Source organism: Galleria mellonella, unplaced genomic scaffold (assembly GCF_026898425.1).
Source record: "Galleria mellonella isolate WM207_F2 unplaced genomic scaffold, CSIRO_AGI_GalMel_v1 utg87, whole genome shotgun sequence".
NCBI lineage: Eukaryota > Metazoa > Arthropoda > Insecta > Lepidoptera > Pyralidae > Galleria > Galleria mellonella.
Genome location: NW_026442166.1, coordinates 1,070,248 through 1,090,295, shown reverse-complemented (window position 1 = coordinate 1,090,295; position 20,048 = coordinate 1,070,248). Strand labels below are relative to the sequence as shown.

At 30.5% G+C, this 20,048-nt stretch overlaps 1 protein-coding gene across 1 annotated transcript in view; it reads left to right on the top strand.

Annotated features, from left to right (window-relative positions):
* The window catches only part of LOC113515804 (uncharacterized), a 66,865-nt gene extending 57,224 nt beyond the window's left edge, over positions 1-9,641 (top strand). Inside the window, exon 8 of the mRNA XM_031911288.2 lies at positions 5,769-9,641. Within this exon, the coding sequence (XP_031767148.1) occupies positions 5,769-5,905 (137 nt within the window). The 3' untranslated portion in view covers positions 5,906-9,641. The remainder of the gene's footprint in view (positions 1-5,768) is intronic.
* The last annotated feature ends 10,407 nt before the right edge of the window (positions 9,642-20,048 follow it).

The following is a 20,048-nucleotide window of genomic DNA, read 5'->3' as shown; positions in this document are numbered from 1 at the left end:
CTCTAGTACCAAGTTAGTTTGGAAGACCGTCTCTGGGGCGGAATTGCTTTGTTAAACTACCCTCTAAGTCGCCAACAACAAGATAGTAAATCCGAGAAGTATTTCCCTAGTAATTTTGATGAAATGTTGAATAAAATTAATTGCATGATGAAATACATTTTTCAAGTTTTTATTTGTAGCTTTGTATAAATAGACTTTGAAGGTAACAAAAATATTTTTAATTATTTATTTAATATAATCTGTGTGTATAACTTTATATAAATTCAATGTTTAAAACATTCTTACCTAATAACATAATAAACATATTTCGTACATTATAAGGTCACACATCACCACCGTTATTATGTAATAAAGGCGACCTTTTAGAGTTCATATAAATTATTCTAGCTGGAGATGGGTGTAATGCCCTAAATGTTATGAAAGATCAAAGAGACTTACTGTAATACCAACCTATATGTACTTACTAGCTTTACAAATAATATAATACTATAATCCAGCGTTGCGAATATATCTCTCATTACATACTAAAATAACTTGATGAAAAAAACACGACTGCCGGATTGCATTTGATAGAGACGCCACCGTATAAACATCAGAATGAATTTAAAAAAAAAATATCAATAAAGTATTTCGGAATGACATAAAAATTCTAATGATACATCCAAATTTGTTTAACTGTTTAGAAGTTATGGTGGAGTAAAAAAATTCACATACTTGAGTATTCTGACACTTCCCTATGGTTGACTGGGAGAGAATGCTTTTAGCATGAAGACCGGCATGCACACATATTATGTACTAATCAATAAATTAATAAATGAACCCTGAAAATATTAGACTAAGTTTTTTTTGACAGTCCTGAAATAATTTCAATATATGTTTAACATATATTGGAATTATGTGACTAATATAAATAATGATACTTAGCTAGAGCTAATATTAAAAATCATTTATGAGTTAATTTGAATGTCATCATCGTCATCACATCAGCCGCCTACTGTTTACTGCTGAACATAGGCCTTCACAAAAAGATGAATTTTTACAGTAGTTGCCACGCTTGGTAGGTGGATTAACAATCGCAATCAGGCATTGGTGATGTTTTAAATGTGACGCTGCTGCCCATCCCTTATTAAGAGTATTAAGTTCCCTTAGTCGTACCTTACGACCCCCAATGTAAAAGAAGAGATGGAAATATATATATATATATATAAAACCTAGTATAAATATAATACATACATTAATCTTGGAACGTGTGATTTCAACTTTTTTGTATAACTGTCTACCTTAATGTTTGTACTACTATAATATTGTTACTCTTAGTTTAATTCAGTTAATTGTAAGTATTAGCGATGTCATTTAGTTAAATCTTGTTTTTATTTGTAAAAACCTATAATTGGCTTTTTGGCTTTAATGTTTTTTTTTTCTTATTATGAAGTTTCCTAGCTGTTGATTTTTCTTGAGTAAAAAATAAATAAATACTATAATAGAGTATCGTATAATAGCTATTATCACTAACTTTCCAAGTAAATCGGACCAGTGTTGTAGAAAAAATTCATATTTGGATGGCGAGTACTACGAATGGTTTTTCCGAAGTTTACAAGAAATTATAATATTCATTTCACATATACACAATACATATTTTATACGCAATGCACATTATGTGGATCAGCGGGAGTAAACATATGCTATAATAATAATGTATTATAATATAAATTGTGTTGTACAAAAAAAAAAGCGATTTCAATTGCGGCAAAACTAGTTATATCAATTTAAAAACTAAAAACTACTGAACCGATATTGATAAAATGTCTATGAAACCAATTTCTAAGTGTATCCTTTTAGATAAAAAAAAATAATTTTCCAAATCGGTTTACAACTGACGGAGTTATGAGGTAAAAAAACATAAAAAAACAATCGCATTATGTTTTCAATTCGGTTGTATTTTTTTTTTATATTGACAAGTAGGTTTTGTAGATGTGATAATATGGATACGATTGTAACTGTTTATCTACATGAATTTTCAATTTTTAACCGAATATTTACATTCCTGTTTTGCCATAGGTTGACTTGGAGAGAATGCTATATAGTTAGCATTAAATCCGCCTTTTATACTAGACATTTTTGTAATGTGGTCCATAAAAAATACATAAATCATATCGAAACCAATTATTTTCAACCGACTTCAATAAGAAGAAGTTTTTCAATTCGATTATATATTTTTATAAGTATATCGAGTTCCTAATAAAAAGTTACATCAGCTGCTCCTTGTAGCGATGGATGGTAATATAACGTTGATTCTACAGTGAATTTATACTGTGACATCCTTGGCATATTCTGAAGGACAGAGTGATTTGCAGACTGCTTCACGTTAGTTAATAATCACTGAGTATCGATTGCTAATCAATAGTTTGTATAGTATAATAAATAATGTAACAATCGTTTATTTGGTCCATATTACGACATAATCTTTTAATATTATACAATTAAGTCGTTGTCCTCATATTTGTTTCTCAGTTTACTTCTTTTCACAATGGATTTTGATGCGAGTTTTATTATTATTTACATACTTTTATTAAGAAAAGTTGTATATGCATTATATCCTTAGATTATGATCTAGGTAGAGTGTCTCGATACAGATGTTTCGCCAAAAACAGGTCACCTTTTTTTATCTATGTGTACATGAATAGGATTACCATAATGTACATTTATTACTCAGTATATGGAGGAAATTATATCGTATGATTAAATTGAAAAATAAAAACGAAACAACGTTCATACGTAGAGGTATATTTAAAAGAACAAGATTAACAATGCCTAATTATTCGTAATGATGCTTATTTTTACAGAATGCTTTGACTTATAATAGACGTAAATTATGTTTTCGTTTCTAAACTATTGAAAATAACTGCCATTTTAATATTTATATTATTATAGGGGGAAAAAAAAACAGTTTCAAATTCAAATTTAAAATACGACTTAATCTGAAAAAAATTTAAGCTGGTGGTATTTAAAAAAGTACATTTTGATTGGAATGTAGTAAAAAAATGTAGTCATGTTTTTAGTACTCGATTCTTTATCTATATATGTAATCTAAGTTTATATTCGAATTAAAGTAAAAGAAAATAAATTAGTAAATTTATTAGTAACAAAAAAAAAAAAAGACTAAATAGCACTGCCTTTTAAAAATCGCTTAACAAAACATTTACTGTTCATGCTTCATAGAATTAAGTCTCTTTCCCGTTCCAACAAATGAGTGATGGTCCTAAACTAATTTAGTCTCGCCTTTGTTTTTGTTATTACAATAATTCAGCAAAGAAACAAGGTACATTTTATTATAACGCCCGAGGGACGAGTAAATTTTATTTACAAAGTAATTTGTTCCTCGATTTAGGTAATTAAATTGTTTGAATTAAGTGACCTAGGTTATTTTCGAGATTAATAGCGACCGTAGCGTAGTTAGGCCGTAATATTTTCAGATTAGTGTCGTATTTGTTGTACTTAACGTAATACTGTTATATGTTTATGATTTCCTAGTATTTCTGTAACAGTTTCGTGACTTATGTTAGTTGAGCTATTGCTCGCATTCGGTAGGAAAAACGTGAGCACTACAAATTTCCGACTTCATTTATATGAATGGTAATGGCGAATAAGCCACCATAACTAATGGAAAATAGCCCTCGTCTACACATGAACAACATCATTACTATTAAAGAATGCTCATTCCTGATGAAGACTTTACCTTTTTACGTGATCAGCTTTTCTTATGGAATAACGCCGATTACTTTAATAGGTCTTGCTGTGTTTATATACACGACCTATAGATCTGAAAACACCAGAAATGTTAATTTAAATTATATACATACGTAATTTTAATTTCATACTCTTTCAACCGAAACACAGCTATGCGAGTACAGCTGCTCAGCAGCATAAATACAAGTAAAACAGTGGTACACGATTTGTATGTAAAGGCAAGTTCACACTTATGCAGCGACTATTTGTAAGTCTCTTTCTTCTGCGAAAGTTTATAAAGATGAATGGATGTTTATTATTTTTTCACGTGAAAACTACTAAATGGAATTTAATGAAATTTGAAGATATAATCTACCTATGAGATTTTATCTTAAATTATCATATATAATACTTTGTATTATTATTATTTCAGCCATTAACTGTCCACTGCTGGATATAAGCCTTCCCCATAAGGGGAGTTTACTTTGTATACTATAATTATGATAATTATAAAATGACATTTCATAATAGTCTATAACAGACGTATATGAATAAAATTGATTTTGATTGATCGACTGATTTACACGATCAAAGCTGCGGGATATGGCCAGTAATATGTCAAAACATAATTTTTGTTACTCTTATGAATGAATGAGTATACTTTATTTGCATTATACAATATAGGAAATAAGCAAGGCAATTTACAAACACAACGATACAATTGTATAAGTACAGTAAGGCGGTCTTATTGCTGAGAGCAATCTTTATAAGGCAACCTTAACGCAGTATCGATATATTTTCTATGACGTTAAAATCTAATCAAAAAAAATTAATAAATAAAAATGTCGACCGCAAACACGTCACTAAATATAAAAGCGGGTTAAACAATTGTTTTGATTCCATTTTTAGATACAATTTCGTATTCATTTGCGTTTTATATCCCGATGTTTGTATTTTACTGTTTACTTTTTTTTTGAGCTCTCCATGATAATACCGCGCAAACACCTTTTGTTTTATATTTTGAGTTACTTCCTTTTTTATCATTTTTACATGAAAGAAAGCAAATTTTTTTTTATATTATTAGGAGTTTTAGGTTACTTTATTTATTAGTGACCTTATTCTACTTTTTTTTACATAAGACGATTACTACCGTACCTCGTAGAGTATACATTTCCTAGTGTAAAAGGAATAAGTACTTATTTTTTATTTTATTGTTAAAAGTTTCTTAAGCATACATTATATTTCAATATAATAATTGCCGGTTTATCTTACGTGTAATTAAATAGAGAAAGCTCGATTAGTTTCGAGATCAATTCAGCACCCTTAATCATTTGCAGCTTTTACGCGAGAGCGACTCTGAATGCGCGCCTTAGCCCGCTGACCGCGAGTTGTAGACTGTTATATTTTTTATTTTCAGTGATAATTGGATAACGCAGTTATTATTTAATTTATAGTAAAAAAAATATATATTTTACTAATGCCATAGACACTACATTATGAACACAGACTTAGGAAATATACAATTTGTGTTGTCTCTCCATATTTTATTTGATATTCTGAAAAAAATAAAAAGAGACAGAAGACAACGTATTTTATGAACAGGATAGGTGATTACTCTGTCAGATCGACTTCCATGCAGTTATTCGTGGAAACCGTTGAAGTTAATTCCTAATGAATTAACAACGATATATCAACTGACCTGATTTCGTTCTCATCATTTCACCGTTCATTATTATCTTTCCATTTTATAGCGTTAGTATAGGCAGGTGCACTTTATTATTTTTATTTATAAAAAAAATAGATTTTTTTTTATTAAATAATAATAATAATACGAAGTTTATTAGAGAAAAGTGTAATTTTAATAATTATTAAAACGAATGTAATAGATTACAAAAATATAATAATAAAAATTTACATTGAAACGGTTCTTTAAAAGGGGCGAGTAGGCACCTTGAAAAATTTTTGCGGATCAATAGGATATACAAGGGGGTTTAATAAGTTCAACACTGTAACAAAGTGATTCATTTTTTTTTTTGTTCCAGGTGAGACACCAGCTGCTATGCAACATGGAAACAACTCATCAGCAACTAATCAACAAATATATTCACTCGTACATTTATTAGCTGTAATGGTTTCATTAAGAATTATTCTAATGCTAAACTACCTGGAGTTTGGATAACGTTCCATTTAAAGTTAACCGTTTACTGTGCATAAATAATCACTCAGATAAAAACAGAGGCAGTTTTAACTCGAGGCAGGTAGTTTACTAGGGTTGCCTGGTTTCTAGCTTTTTTTTTATAGAACTTGGATATCGTCCTGTTTCAATGTGTAATAGGTATTGATTATAATAATATATTTTTTTTATTTTCTTGTATAATGTAATTGAAGATAAATACTTTAATAAAAAATGTAATTGCTATTAATTGAGTTCCATTGATTGAGTTATTATTGTGTACTTACTATAACCATCTACTATTTATTATTTTATTATTATTATTATCATTCGTTATTTCAAACGTTAACTGTCCACTATTGACTATAAGCCTTCCCCATAACGGGAGTTTTCCTAGTAATTGCTATACTTGGCAAATGGCTTGACAACCGCCGTTGCCTATTACGATAGCTACAGGAAAGAAAGGGGTGGTTCTATGCTAGGATCACATGGCCATTATTAAGGGACACTTTGCTAGTATTCTGAGACTTTTTTGTACTTTGCTAATATACTGAGAGTATTTGAAATTTTGAGTTGACAACCCTATCTTGTTACGATGAATACTAAAGTGGGTAATGTATATTTTTGTTCTATCGATTTTGTCTATAAAATATTCTTGCCTAATGTAAAAATTACTTATTGATATTACCAAGAACTAGTTTTATTTTTAAATGATAGTTTGAATGTTTTAGTTCATTCTTAGAAGTAGCGTCACCTCTGTATTTTAAAGTATATATTTATAGAACTTTCTAGTAAATTACGTTGAGCTATTCTAAGATTTAATTATTATATTATAAATAAATTATTACTTAATAAACTTAATTTTGTAGAATAATCAATTGGCTAACGACTCGACTTCAACAAAGTTACTTATCGTATCTACGAGTTTTTGTTTTAAAATTTTAATACGTTTTATTTGTTGACTAAACCAATTATTAACGACTAATTGTTACTAAGTAAATTCCTCCGAATTAACTTTACTTGATTCTTGATATTCGAACTTCTTTTGTACTTCAATTAAGTGACAAGTAATTTAGTACCGAAACGAACTACTCAACAAAAATTTGGTTATCCAAATGATAACACTAAATTACTTACCACCTTACTAATACTTTAGACTGTCTTGGTAAATTATTTAGTTACAAGATTAAATTATAATAAATTAGTCGTGTATTAATGTTGTTGTGTTATTTTTAATATTAATATTTCAAATATTAATTGAGTATATAACAATATTTACTAATTTTATTTAATTGTGATTTCACAAGTCGCCTAAAATATAGTAGATTGTATATAACATTTTAAAATTAGGTTTGTCAATTGTATATTTATGTGTAAATTTAACACCAGTGTATTATGTTACATTAAAAGGTAACAACTGTCATTGTGAGTACCTGCCTTAAGCTAATAACTGCCCAATATTTTTTTCAATGTTGAATTCATCATTATTGAGGAAAGTAAAAAAAAAAAATACATAAAAAGTATACCAAGTGAGTACAATAATAATAAATGTAAATAAAATGTGAAATATAATGAGTCATAAGTGATGTATCTATAAGTAATGTAGTTAATTATCTGTCATATAAATTTATTAGTCCAGTTAATTCGTCGTTACGGTCTCGGGCCTACTGGACCCTCAAAATCTTTCTCCTTAATATGTGCCCATTTTCACGTCGCAAATAATTTGATAAGCTTATTGACCCCATTATCAAAATTTGCTCAGAATATACATTTACTTCTGAAATTAATAAAATATTAAACATTTTTGTGTTACTTAAATAATTACTATAGTGGTTTTATGCCTCTTTATTACACAGTGAACATCGGGATAATATTAAATAATACGTTACCATTTGAACCATTTCCAATGGGGGCGAGTAGGCATCTCAATTTTTTGCGGGTGTAACGGAAACACGGGGCAAGATTAAAGCTATATTCACACTATAATTCCGGTCACAGTTCAATCACAGTCCAATTTTGGTTTTGTAAAAAATTATTACGTAAGAAACAATGCATGCATTCATACTATCTATACAGTTCAGTTCTGTTTCAGTCATGATCAAACTCAAAGTGTTTCGAGTTACCAGACTGAAAACGGTCTAAGATCGAACCTTAACCTGTATTATAGTGAGAGATTAGACTAAGGGGTTCAATGGGCTTGAGATTATCGTTACACTCACCGTGTTATTAAGAAAATATACTAGTAGCTATTTACAAAAGTAACTTTGAATATGAATTTTATGTCAAAATACAAAAAAAAAAAAACTAGTTGCACTTTTCATTATGACCTCATTTTCTGTGCAAGAAGTGTCGTTTAACATTTATATTCATATTTTTAGATTACCTTGTATAAGTTAAAAATTTTATGCTGTGAGTTGATAGTATAAATAAATTCATTTAATTCAAAAATTTTAGAATATTATTATAACAAAATTTTTCATGATAATATAAAAAAAGAAAATGTTCATTCAATATCACTTAATTTCAGACACTAAAGTATTTTAAAATTCCAAATATTTTATTGATTAAATAAGTAGGCATTGAATTTGTTGAAAAAACTATAATTCGAATTATTATTTTATGATATTTTTAATTTATTTCTTAAAAGCTTGAAGATGTGACGTTATTAGATATATTCGATTGGAGCTTAAAGCTTTTGAGAAAATATTGTAAATTGTTCATTCTTCTATATAGTAAATATCGAGCTTCTCAGATTTATTGAACTTTGAAGAACAGTTAATTACTTCTTACTTTTCTATTTAATACCTGACTTACGCATTAAATAATTCATTTTTAATTTTTTTTATTATTTTATTTAAATCATTAATATAATATAAAAAATACGTAAAATCATTTTACTTAATGCTTGTCATTTTATTAAAAAAAATATAAGAAGTGAGGTGTCAGGACAGTGTCTAATTTATACATAAAGGAAGCATCCTTATATCAACACTTGCTGTAATACACGGAATTTCAATTTAAAACTATTTTTATGTTTGTATTTAGAGGGGTGAGAGTAGTGGAGTGGACCGATCCCAACCTAGAATCGTCTAGTGCTCAACTTAGGATGCGAACAAAGCTTCACATAGATCTGTCTGCGAAAACTTATGTTCCTTTTTAAGGGGTCAGTCCGCCCCTTACCGGGAAAATAATCTTAAATACGCCATGACTATTTTATATTTTGTTTTTTATTAATTAGTACTACTACAAATACATTTGAAGAAGTCAGGCTAATACTTTCAAAATATCGTTTTTTTCTTAAGTTTTTTTTTTCGCATTTATAGTTGTCCCATCGTCACGCTAAGGAATGGATTGTCCCCACATTGTCCTGTTGTCTCACTCACTACTCTTTCTAGAAAAATCACTGTAAATCAATGAATCATCTAAATTACAGAAGAATTTATAATATAAATTATAAACTGTTAATGTGCTGAAACATTTAATATTGTTATTTAAAATCTATTTTTGGTTTCTCGACGTGTTTTCTGGACTATTATGAATAAATAACAATTTTGAATTGAACGTGCCAAGTTCGTTTTTTATTTAGATACCCTTAAAATATTCTAATACCAAGACATCCTTTTACCGAGGACAATGGGATCGTCTTTGAAGTACCACTCTCTAAACTTATCGTTATTAAAATTTTCAAGTGATCTTTCAACGAGTCTTATATTACGGATCGTCAAGAACTAAATTTAATATAGTTCCAACTCAAATATTTAATAACATTATAAATATAAAAGTAAGTTTGTTTGTTTGTTACCTCTTGGCTCTTTGTTGGCTTGACCAATTACTCTTAAATTTGCTATATAAGCACTATATGGAATGCAGAAAGACATACGCTACTATTTATTTTGTTCAGTGAACATATTTCGATCACGTGGATAAAGTCGCAAGTGAAAGCTAGTGACTTTTATAATAAGAGCGAAGGAATAGACACTTTAACGCAGTGTGATAAAGTCTATATTCACTCGTTCTGTACAGTTCTGTTGGTTAACTGATGCGATTTCACCTCATTCTGTTCGACTCACGAAAAAATCTGAACACAGCAATTATGTGGGATTTCATTTAAAGTGATTAGTGAAGTGACTTAGCTCGAATAACGTGTGATTTGACACAGCATATGAAATTTCACTTGTGAAATGTGAAATATTACAAGCATATTAATCAAAGGTGTTTGTCGATTATTATGGTGAACGTAACATTCAACATATTTTATGCAATTTAGAATGGCAAACAAAGTGACTCCACCTTGACAGAAAGTTTTAACCTTTGCCTATAGACATGAACGGCACCATATCAGAGAGTGTGACATTTGTAATACACTTCATGTATTGTTATTTTCAAAAACTAAGGTGTTATACTTCCATGCCTTATTATTTCACTACTATAGCCTTCAAACCGAAACACACCACACACACATACAAACATTGCTGCCGACGAATTTTGTATAAAGTCTCCCTTTGATAAATTGCCCACATTTCAACGAGCAAACTAATTCAACGTAACAAGAGATGAACCTACCCACGTCACTCGGATTAATTTGTTAGACATTACTAAATTTTCAACCTATTTCAAAAAGAAGCAGGTTCTCAATTCGATTGTTTTTCTTTATGTTTTATTGTCTCATATCTCCATCAGTTATACACCGATTAGAAAAAAAAAATTTAAATGTACATATTATGGATTAGTATTATAGAAATTTTATGAAAATCGGTTTAGTACTTTAATTTTCAAATCAAAATAAGTTATAAATAAAGTCGTTTTTTTGTAGCAAAAAATTATATATATATACCTATTCGTTCCCAATCAATTCTTACATGCATTATTCTATCGTTTAATTTCCTCTTTTTATGTATGTACAAAGACATACAAAATAAGCATACAAGTTTTTTATCATGTTAATCGACTTCATAAAAAAGAAGGAACACAATCTTATATTTGGTCGGATAAAAGCTACAATAGAGAGGCATTGCGATATTTTTAGCTAGAATTGTCTGTATAGGAAAACTATTTCACTATCACGATTTACAGACTTAGGTTGGGCACTGGGTCAGGCACTCAGGTCATTGGCTTATTTATACAAGAGTCTAGTCTAGTAAGAGTATTATGGTACTGTTAGTACTCTACCGTAACGATTCGTAGTTCTTATTTAACAACAGACCCAGCGTATAATCTGTTTCAATATAATTTAATGAAACGTAAACAAATGATTAATTGACTTGATCGTAAGACAGTTTGACAAACTATTTAATCAGGACCGTAGCTAGACGCAAGTTTAAGGTAGGACAAAGAACTTTTGGTAGGGCAGAAGCCATAATTAAATTACTTCGAAAAAGCGAATCTGTCTGATTTTCTTAGGCCTTTCATTTCAAGATAGGGCATTGGGCATTTTAAGGTGGGGCATTGCCCCTCAATGTCCTCCGCTCCCCTAGCTATGGCCATGTATTTAATGAATGTTTTTCTTGCCCAATGGTTGACTGGTAGAGAACATCGTCCGATGTTAAGGTCGTCAAATGTACACAGAATTTCACTGTGCATTAAAGTTTATAAATTTAATAAATATATATGTTAATAAATTCATTTAGAGAGTGTCTAATAAACAAGTATGTATTATATATAGTAAGTATGTATATGTATGTAAGTAAGTATGTATAAACAAAAGTAAGTTACATTTCCATTATTATTTATATTTGTAAATCACCATGTCTTGTTAATCTCTTATGGACTCCCGCGATACAGGTTCGCCTAGTGCGGGGTCCAATGTACTCGCTGTTGTAAATTTCTTGTATTTAATAAATAAATAAATAAAATAAATAAAAAATTCTATTATGTTCTATTGAAATAGAATATACTCATATATAAGGATATTACATACAATTCCTTAATCAAACGACCGATCGTAGATCGCAACATAAGATTTCGAAATTATTTGTCCATTGAAACTTAAGGTCGTATGGCAGTAAGGATCACGAGTGGTGTTGCCATGTTAGACACAATTTTGCTAGATTAGCTACTTTTAGCCGCACTAGAATTTTGCCGTACTAAAATTGCTAAATTAAGCTATGTTAGCATAAATGAGCAACTTTCTGCAATTATTTTATACTTATTATTAACCTCCCGTTCATGTCCATTTCTCTTGAAAATCGTCATTTATCGTCATAAGGGGTAAAAGCTAGACTTAATTTTTAGATTTTCGTATGGTAAAGTTTACATTTTATTTATACTAATATTAAAAAGAGGAAAGATTTGATTGTTTGTAATGGATAAATTCGAAACTACATAATTGATTTTAAAACATTCTTTAATCTATAGAAAATTATATTATCAAATAGTATATGTTACTATATTTATAATTCTTTTTAGAAAAAAAATAAAGATTCCTAGAAAATTATAATTGTATTACAAAAAGTACTAAAAATTTGCCTATTAAAGCTAATATATATTTCTATCTGTATATATTTAACCCGTGTGAATTCGGCGAGAATCACTAGTATATAATCATGTAAACTATAAGTCATGCAACTATACCATAGTGTATTACTACGTTATAAACCATAGACAAGTGAATCGTTGAGATTATCGTTTAGATTGATCGAAGAGATGATCGATCCCGTGAATGTAAGGCTTTAGATTGTTATTCTAATGAATTCAGATCTTGTATAGATTAATATTCAATTAGGCGCGGAATAAATTATTCGATTATACACTGTGTAACAAATTAGAGACCGTACCTAGACACCTTCTATAATCCAACTTGCCGGGTTCATCTATAACTATGCAAGAAAAATTGTGTTTTAGGAGATTTTAATAATCGTAACTGAAAGAGTTAATTATTTTAATCAGTAAACTGCTAAAATGATCGAGAAAAAATAACTTTTTTTTTTTAAATATTTTTAATGACAAGAAGTCGTAAAGTTTTTATTTTCTAATTATATTTTTAATTAGTAATAAATCATTAGGTAGGAATTTGTATTTATCATTAGTATTCAATCATAAATCTATCGCTTTTTTAAGTACCATTTTATAAGTTATATCAAAATAATATTTTATTTTTAAATCTTAATTGATCTTCATGTCGTAATATACATTTTCAATCGACTTAAAAAAAGAATAGCTTTTCAATTCGGCTGTATTTTTTGGTTATTGCCTTGTAACTCCAAAAGATATGAATCGATTTAGAAAATTTTTTTTTTTGACTGAAAGCAAACTTTTTGAATTAGCTTATAGTAATTTAATAAAATTTTATTTTGTAGTTTAGTTTTTAAATCAAAATAACTACATTTAGCACGATTGTAATTAGTCTCTATTTATGGAACAAAATCATAAATTATTCATTTAATTTTCAATGGGGAATATTCAACTAGACTTGAGAAAACTTTATAACTATAAAAAAGTATGCGCAAGATTTTTAATTTCCAACTTAAACATACGAAAACTATATTGTTTATGATACCTGCTTTTTTTTATCGTAGGAAAATGCATCATGCAGACCCATATGCCTCGGGGGAGGCGTATGGGTACTACCGGACTCCTACCGGCTAAAACCACCACGGCATCCCTCGCCGCGCCAAAGTGTCGGGGACCCGGGTTCCCTTTGAAGTCCACCGAGCCCCAACGGCATTGGCTCGCACCGATTTGCGGGCCCCGACTCAAAATATGGAGCAGGCACCTGATGTTTATGATACCTGCCTGCCCCAACTGCACACAGCTGTACTAATAAAGAAAATAAGATTAAATTCCCTTTCTCACTCATTTTTTTAAATCGAAAATTTTTTACCTAAATATTTTCTTTTTTACATTGAATATTTCGAATATTTTCTTTCTTACAAATCTTGTCCTAACAATTACAAATACAACAGCAAAAGAATTACCCAAATAGGTGCAGTCGTTCTGAAGTGATCGGTTTACAAACATTCAGCAATTGGTTTTTATTTATATAGATTTTTCTGATTACAGTTGTATAAAAAATGAAAAACATTTTATGGTTACGCCTCACCATCGATGATATTACATTGGAAATAATTCTTCCTCGTTCTGATAAAATTCGAAACCCGCAATTCCTCAATCATTTTACGCGGAACAGTTTTCCAATAACTCTTCTGTATGTACTTGTTCCTAACAGTATTATTGGGAATCGTGCTGTGACTTTTTTTATTTTTTTTCTCTATGTGACCAGGGAATAGCAGTCGTAATTCTGTCCGAAGGCACTTTTCAATCTAATATTAAGACTGCTTCTTTAATATTTTCACAATAGAGAGAATGGAAAAAACTGTTTTCTTAATTGAAAAATGCTTTTCACTAGTACAGAATCCGCTTATTGCTTTTTGTATTCGCATTTCTCTCGTTGTTGTATCTAACAATACTTTTTAACCGACTTCCAAAAGAAGGAGATTCTAGATTCGATTGTATTTTATGTTTGTTACCTCGGATCTCCGTCAGTTATAAACTGTTTTGGATTTTCTTTATTATTCGAAAGGATATATTTTCAGATTAGTTTCATAGCAATTTTATTAAAAACCAATTAAGTAGTTTAGTTTTTATATATATTCTTTGTTGCACTTGTAAATTACATTGTTAACGCATTTATAAATATTGTGAGCAAGGGTGGGCTTATCTCTGACAGAGATCTCTTCCAATCAACCCAATGCAATTAGAAAGCATGTTGTTAGCGGGTAGCTGAAGTGCTACAACTATTAATATTTAGAGTACATACACAAATATACAGTTAAATAAAATATTAAGATACATAATAAAATACTAAATAAATACTAAACCAAAATAAGTGGTTTTGGCACAATTTTTTTTCATAATTTAAGTTAAAAAAAAAGTGTTATAATTATTTATACAGAGTGAACTCGTGTCCACCCTGTATAAATAATGACAATATTTATACTATATGTACAGGTTTATCAGCATCATAGTAGCTTAAATATTCGCTGTTGAACACAGGCCACTCTGATAATATTGCCAAAAAACGTCACGCTTGGCAGGCAGGTTTTTTTTATACCACTGAGGTGGCAAACAAGCATACGGCCCACTTGATGGTAAGTGGTTACCGTAGCCTATGAACACCTGCAACGGCAGAGGTATTACGCGTGCGTTGCCGACCCTGAAGAAACCTCTTTACCCACCTTTTGAAGAACCCCATGCTGTAGTCTCTTAAGAAAACCTCGGCAGGAAGCTCATTCCACAACCTGAGTGTTCGGTGGGAGAAAACATCTCTGAAACCGCGCAGTACGTGACCATTGAGGTTGGCTGCAGTTAGGTTTTGGTGATGTACTACAATGGCAAACAAGCATATGGCCTATGATGGTAAACGAGGTTACAGTAGCCTACGGACACTTATAACAATCAGGGATGTCGAGGTAGTCATAGATACTCTAAAAGAGTAGCAAAGTACAGCTGTTTTGAAATAACCGGATATTATATTCATAAGAAAGTTGTTAAAATCATATCCTACATTTTGACTTACCCCAGTATTATTGTAGTACTTGAAAAAATTGGCGTAATTTACTTTTATAACTTTGAAATTATTTCACCGCTAAACACCACTGCTCACGATACTTTACGAGCAACGGAGTGAAATGCTGAAACTTTACAGCTAAATGTTGGCCAGTCATGGGTTTATTTTTATTACAAACCCATAAAAAGACAGTTTAACTTCGAGTTGGTTTTAATTTAATGTAAGTGCCATTTGGCGTCGTAAATTGGTACTTTGAGGAAGGATTGACGCGACACGGCAAATGAATGTTTCGATATAACATTCCGGTTTTATTATATCCGGTATTTCTTTTAGTTTTTAAGCAAATTCTGAAGGAAGATGGTTCTCTATTCGTTTTTTGTTTTGGTGGCTACGTGTTTTTTGATGGATGAAAATGGAATGGTAATCTCGTCTACGCTATACAATATAAAATAGAATACAATACTTTATTTGCTTTGAATAGATGATGAACAAAAATTTTTATTGAATAAGTAAATAGTTCCATATTCAGCTAATAAGTCAGTTTTTTTTTTTACAAAACTTAGAATGGCAAATATGCTGACGGCCCACCTGATAGAAACTGATAACCGTCGTCTATAAACATGAGCAGTACCATGGACATAACAGAGTAGACTGTTTCGCCCATGATACCCCCCATGCGTTGCCATTCCTGAGGACTCAGATGTTATTCCTCTGTACCCTGTAAATTCACGCCATATCCCACCCTTCAAACCGAAACACAGCTATGCAAAAACACAACTGCTTCACGGTAGAAACACGAATGGGACAGAGGTACCCAAGCAATCGACTTTTGTACAAAGTCTCCCTCTGGTAAGTCAGTTGGTTCATCATGACGAATGCCATAGGAAGGAACTACGATGGTTTCTTGAAAGAACCGCAAGGAGTTGGTAGATTGCGTAGTATAGAATTTAAAGTTTTACATTTTTTTACACTATTGTATTGTACTTTTTTCCTTTCCGTGGAAAACAGTGGAGATGAAAAGGAATGAAGGAACATATTGTGTTCTAATTCTGTCATCACATGGACAATTCCACAATTCCACGTAAGGACCCTAAAAAATATTCGAGTATATTTCATTACACAATAGAATTCTCAGTATTATGAGCATTGTACAAGTCGGACTACACCTTTATACATTTTTATAGAGTTGCAAATTGAATGACACATTGTTAGATGAAAGAAAATCCAAATTGGTTTCCATGTAATGTCAATGTTGCGTGACAAATCGAAGGTTACATCAGCAGGGTTGCAGTTACCAATATCCCCTTACAATTCACATCTATAAATAGGCATCCGTTTTTGTAAGCTCTAATGTCATTAATCTTTAGGCCCTGACTAACTTACCAGCTTCCTTCGACAATTGGTAAGCGAATCCATCATCATTATCATCATTACAACCTTCAATGTTGGGGAAAAGAGATTGTAAGTAATGAAGACTGAGAATCCCATTGCTAGCAATATACCCAACCAGATCGATCTCCTCGCGGTTATCCCTGGAAACTATCATGGTTAATTCCTAATGAATTCATCATGATGGGCTAACTGGCCTGTTTTAATTCTCATCTATCACCTTTCACTGGTGCTCCGCCAGCGTATCCAGTTACGCAGGCGGGGTTACTATTCCATTTTCATCCATTAAAAAAAAACCTTCAATGGTCACTGTTGATCACCCCAATTCTACAACGAGGTACAATCCTTTATGGCACGAGGCACTTTATGGCGTAACATGAAGACGGGGATACCTCGAACCCTTCGTGGAGGATCCGAAAACTAATCCATCGATAGATACATTTTCCTGTTACCTGCATAACTAAAAAATATAATGAAAAAGCAATAATCTTATTTTTTTTTATATGCGCTATGTAATATATATGTATGTATCTTCTGATAGGTTATTTTGCCAATTTGAGATACCAGGGATTCAAACTTATTGCATAATATTATAGAAACAGCTTAAGTTACGTATCTGGAAAATTTCTTTTTTTGCTTCAGTCAAAAGCAAAGCGGTATAAGAAGAAAAATTTTGATTTTTTTTCACTGTTGTTTCACATCAGTAACATAATAATTTTGTTTGCGATAAGATCATTTTAATCAACTGCCAAAAGACCAATTTTTTTTGTATTTTGTATAGCATTCCTTGCTAATACATAATATAAAGTTAGTTTGTTACTTTTTTACTCAACTAATCTTTATAAAATTTAGTATATGTGTACTATATGGGATGGAGTAGACGATAATTTTGTATAATATAAACTAAAACATAACTATATAAATCATCTAAGTTACAAAAATCTATCTATTCGCTAAGTCTACAAAATTTCCATTTAATATCAAATACATACAAATCAGTCTTTATATGTTAAATGATGATTGAATAGATTTATTCAGTGTTTGTAAATAAAGGGGGAGAGCTTTAATCATAATTCAATATCCTTACTGTCTATTCCGCAAATCTGCGTCCATTATCAGTTCACCGTCTTCGTGGAAACATTAATTTGTCTTTGTCAACATCAACCATTGTTACAGTTGGAAAATAAAAGTGTCGGCGTGTTAATTAATTGGTGTAATAGGTACCTTGAATTGGCACAACCAAGATTAAACGACTCTAGATGGAGTATCTCAATACAAACGCTCTGCTAAATATAAACTTTTCTATTTTTACATACATGTATAGGGATTTTAGAATTGTTTTGTATTGTAAAATCTTTATTGCGCATATTTTACACTGGATACATTAACAGGATTTAACATACAATGGTGGACTTCTCCCATAGAGGGAACTTTTACAGACAACCTACGAAAAGCTGGAAGAACATTATAGAATGTTCGAATTGTACATTATAAAATGTATAACTAACAGTAAAAAAATAATAATCATCATCTTCCTACCCTTATCCCAATTATTTGGGGTCGGCGCAACATGGTTTTATCCATATTACCAAAGGATCCGGCTTATAGCTTTACGACCGGCCGCCCGCCTGACGTCAACCCTCTTAGGGAATGCATTTGTTGGTGGCTTTCCTCACCCACGGTCTGGAGGAAAGGATTGAGGAAAAAAGGAAGAGAACGTTAGAAATGTGTAAAGAAAACCAGTAAAAGAGAGGAACAAGGGACCTATGTTGGAAAGGAAAGGGGGGGACACTGCAGTTGCGGAAAAGATTGGGACACTGCAGTGGCTCGGGAGGCCGAGGTCGCATACCCGTATACCCTTATTCTAAAATCGGACAGATTTCTAGAAAAATTGTTAAAATTAAACTATTGTTCCATAACTACATTACAATAATAACATATACAAATTATAATATGTTTATTACTCATAAGTAAGTAGTAAAGAATATGTATTTTAAAGTGAGATGGACTAATATATTGCACTTGTTAAACCATTTAACCTGACAGACTATCAATTTATAGTTAAAACTGTAAGGTATAGATGACTATAATTTGAAATATTAATTTATTTTATAACGTAAACATCCGCTAAGTAAAAATTTTTGATAATTTCGACGTAAAGGGGAAATACGTGCAAAGCCGTGAGCAATAACTAGTAATATGAAATTAACATTTAATAATAGAATTAACATTTAATAAAGAGAATAGGGCTGAATTTAATATATATCACGATCCTTAATTCACAAATATCCTTTTTTCACCAATTAATTTGGTCGATTTCTGAAAATAGATTTAAAATGTGTATTCGTTTTTTTAAATATCAAAATTAACTACCATTTTGAATAATGTATGTATATTATTTTGTATGTTATATGATATATGTGTTAGAATATTATACACAAAAAATATTTAATACGTTCGGGTGGATTTTTTAATAAAAATTGAAAAATTTTAATTGAATTAATAGTAATGCCAGACATACTGGTTAGATATTCGATATTCGACACTCTATCTAGATCTATATAATCTATGGGACTCTATTAGGGAAGTGTTCGAGGGACAAAAAGTTTTAGGATAGCTGAAAGGTATTCTAAGTTAAACGAGGAATTCGAATCAAGTTTCCGATCATAATTTGTCGGATAATAAATGGGAGGAGACCTAAAGAATGTCAATTAAGACGATTTCGAAACATGACTTGTTTAATAATATGCCCATGAATTAATTGCTTCTCTTTGAGGCCATTAATTAGAATCAGCATCTCTTTGGAGTTAGATATTAAATTTATTTATTATATATATATATATATATATTCTTTATCACATTTAAAAGAAAAAAAAAGATACTGCGATTAGTTTAACAACTTCTTTGCAATAGTGGGCTTATCTCTGAAAGAGATCTCTTCCAGCCAATCCAGCGCAGTGAGAGAGAAAATGATAAGCGGGTAATGTAAAGAGCGTAAATACATACATACAATACATGTGTGAGCAAATACATAGTATTAAGTATTATTATTTAAAAAAGGAGACTTCTTGCAGGAAGTAATAGACGGACTATCCTGTATGTTAGAAAGAAGTTACACAGTTATTTATTTAAATAACTTTATCGACTAAATGAAAATATGGTAAAAAGGTAGACTTAACACTATGTAGTAGCATTCTCTACCAATCAATCTTTGAGATGAACAATGAATTACAAACGCGGTACTTAATTTTTAAA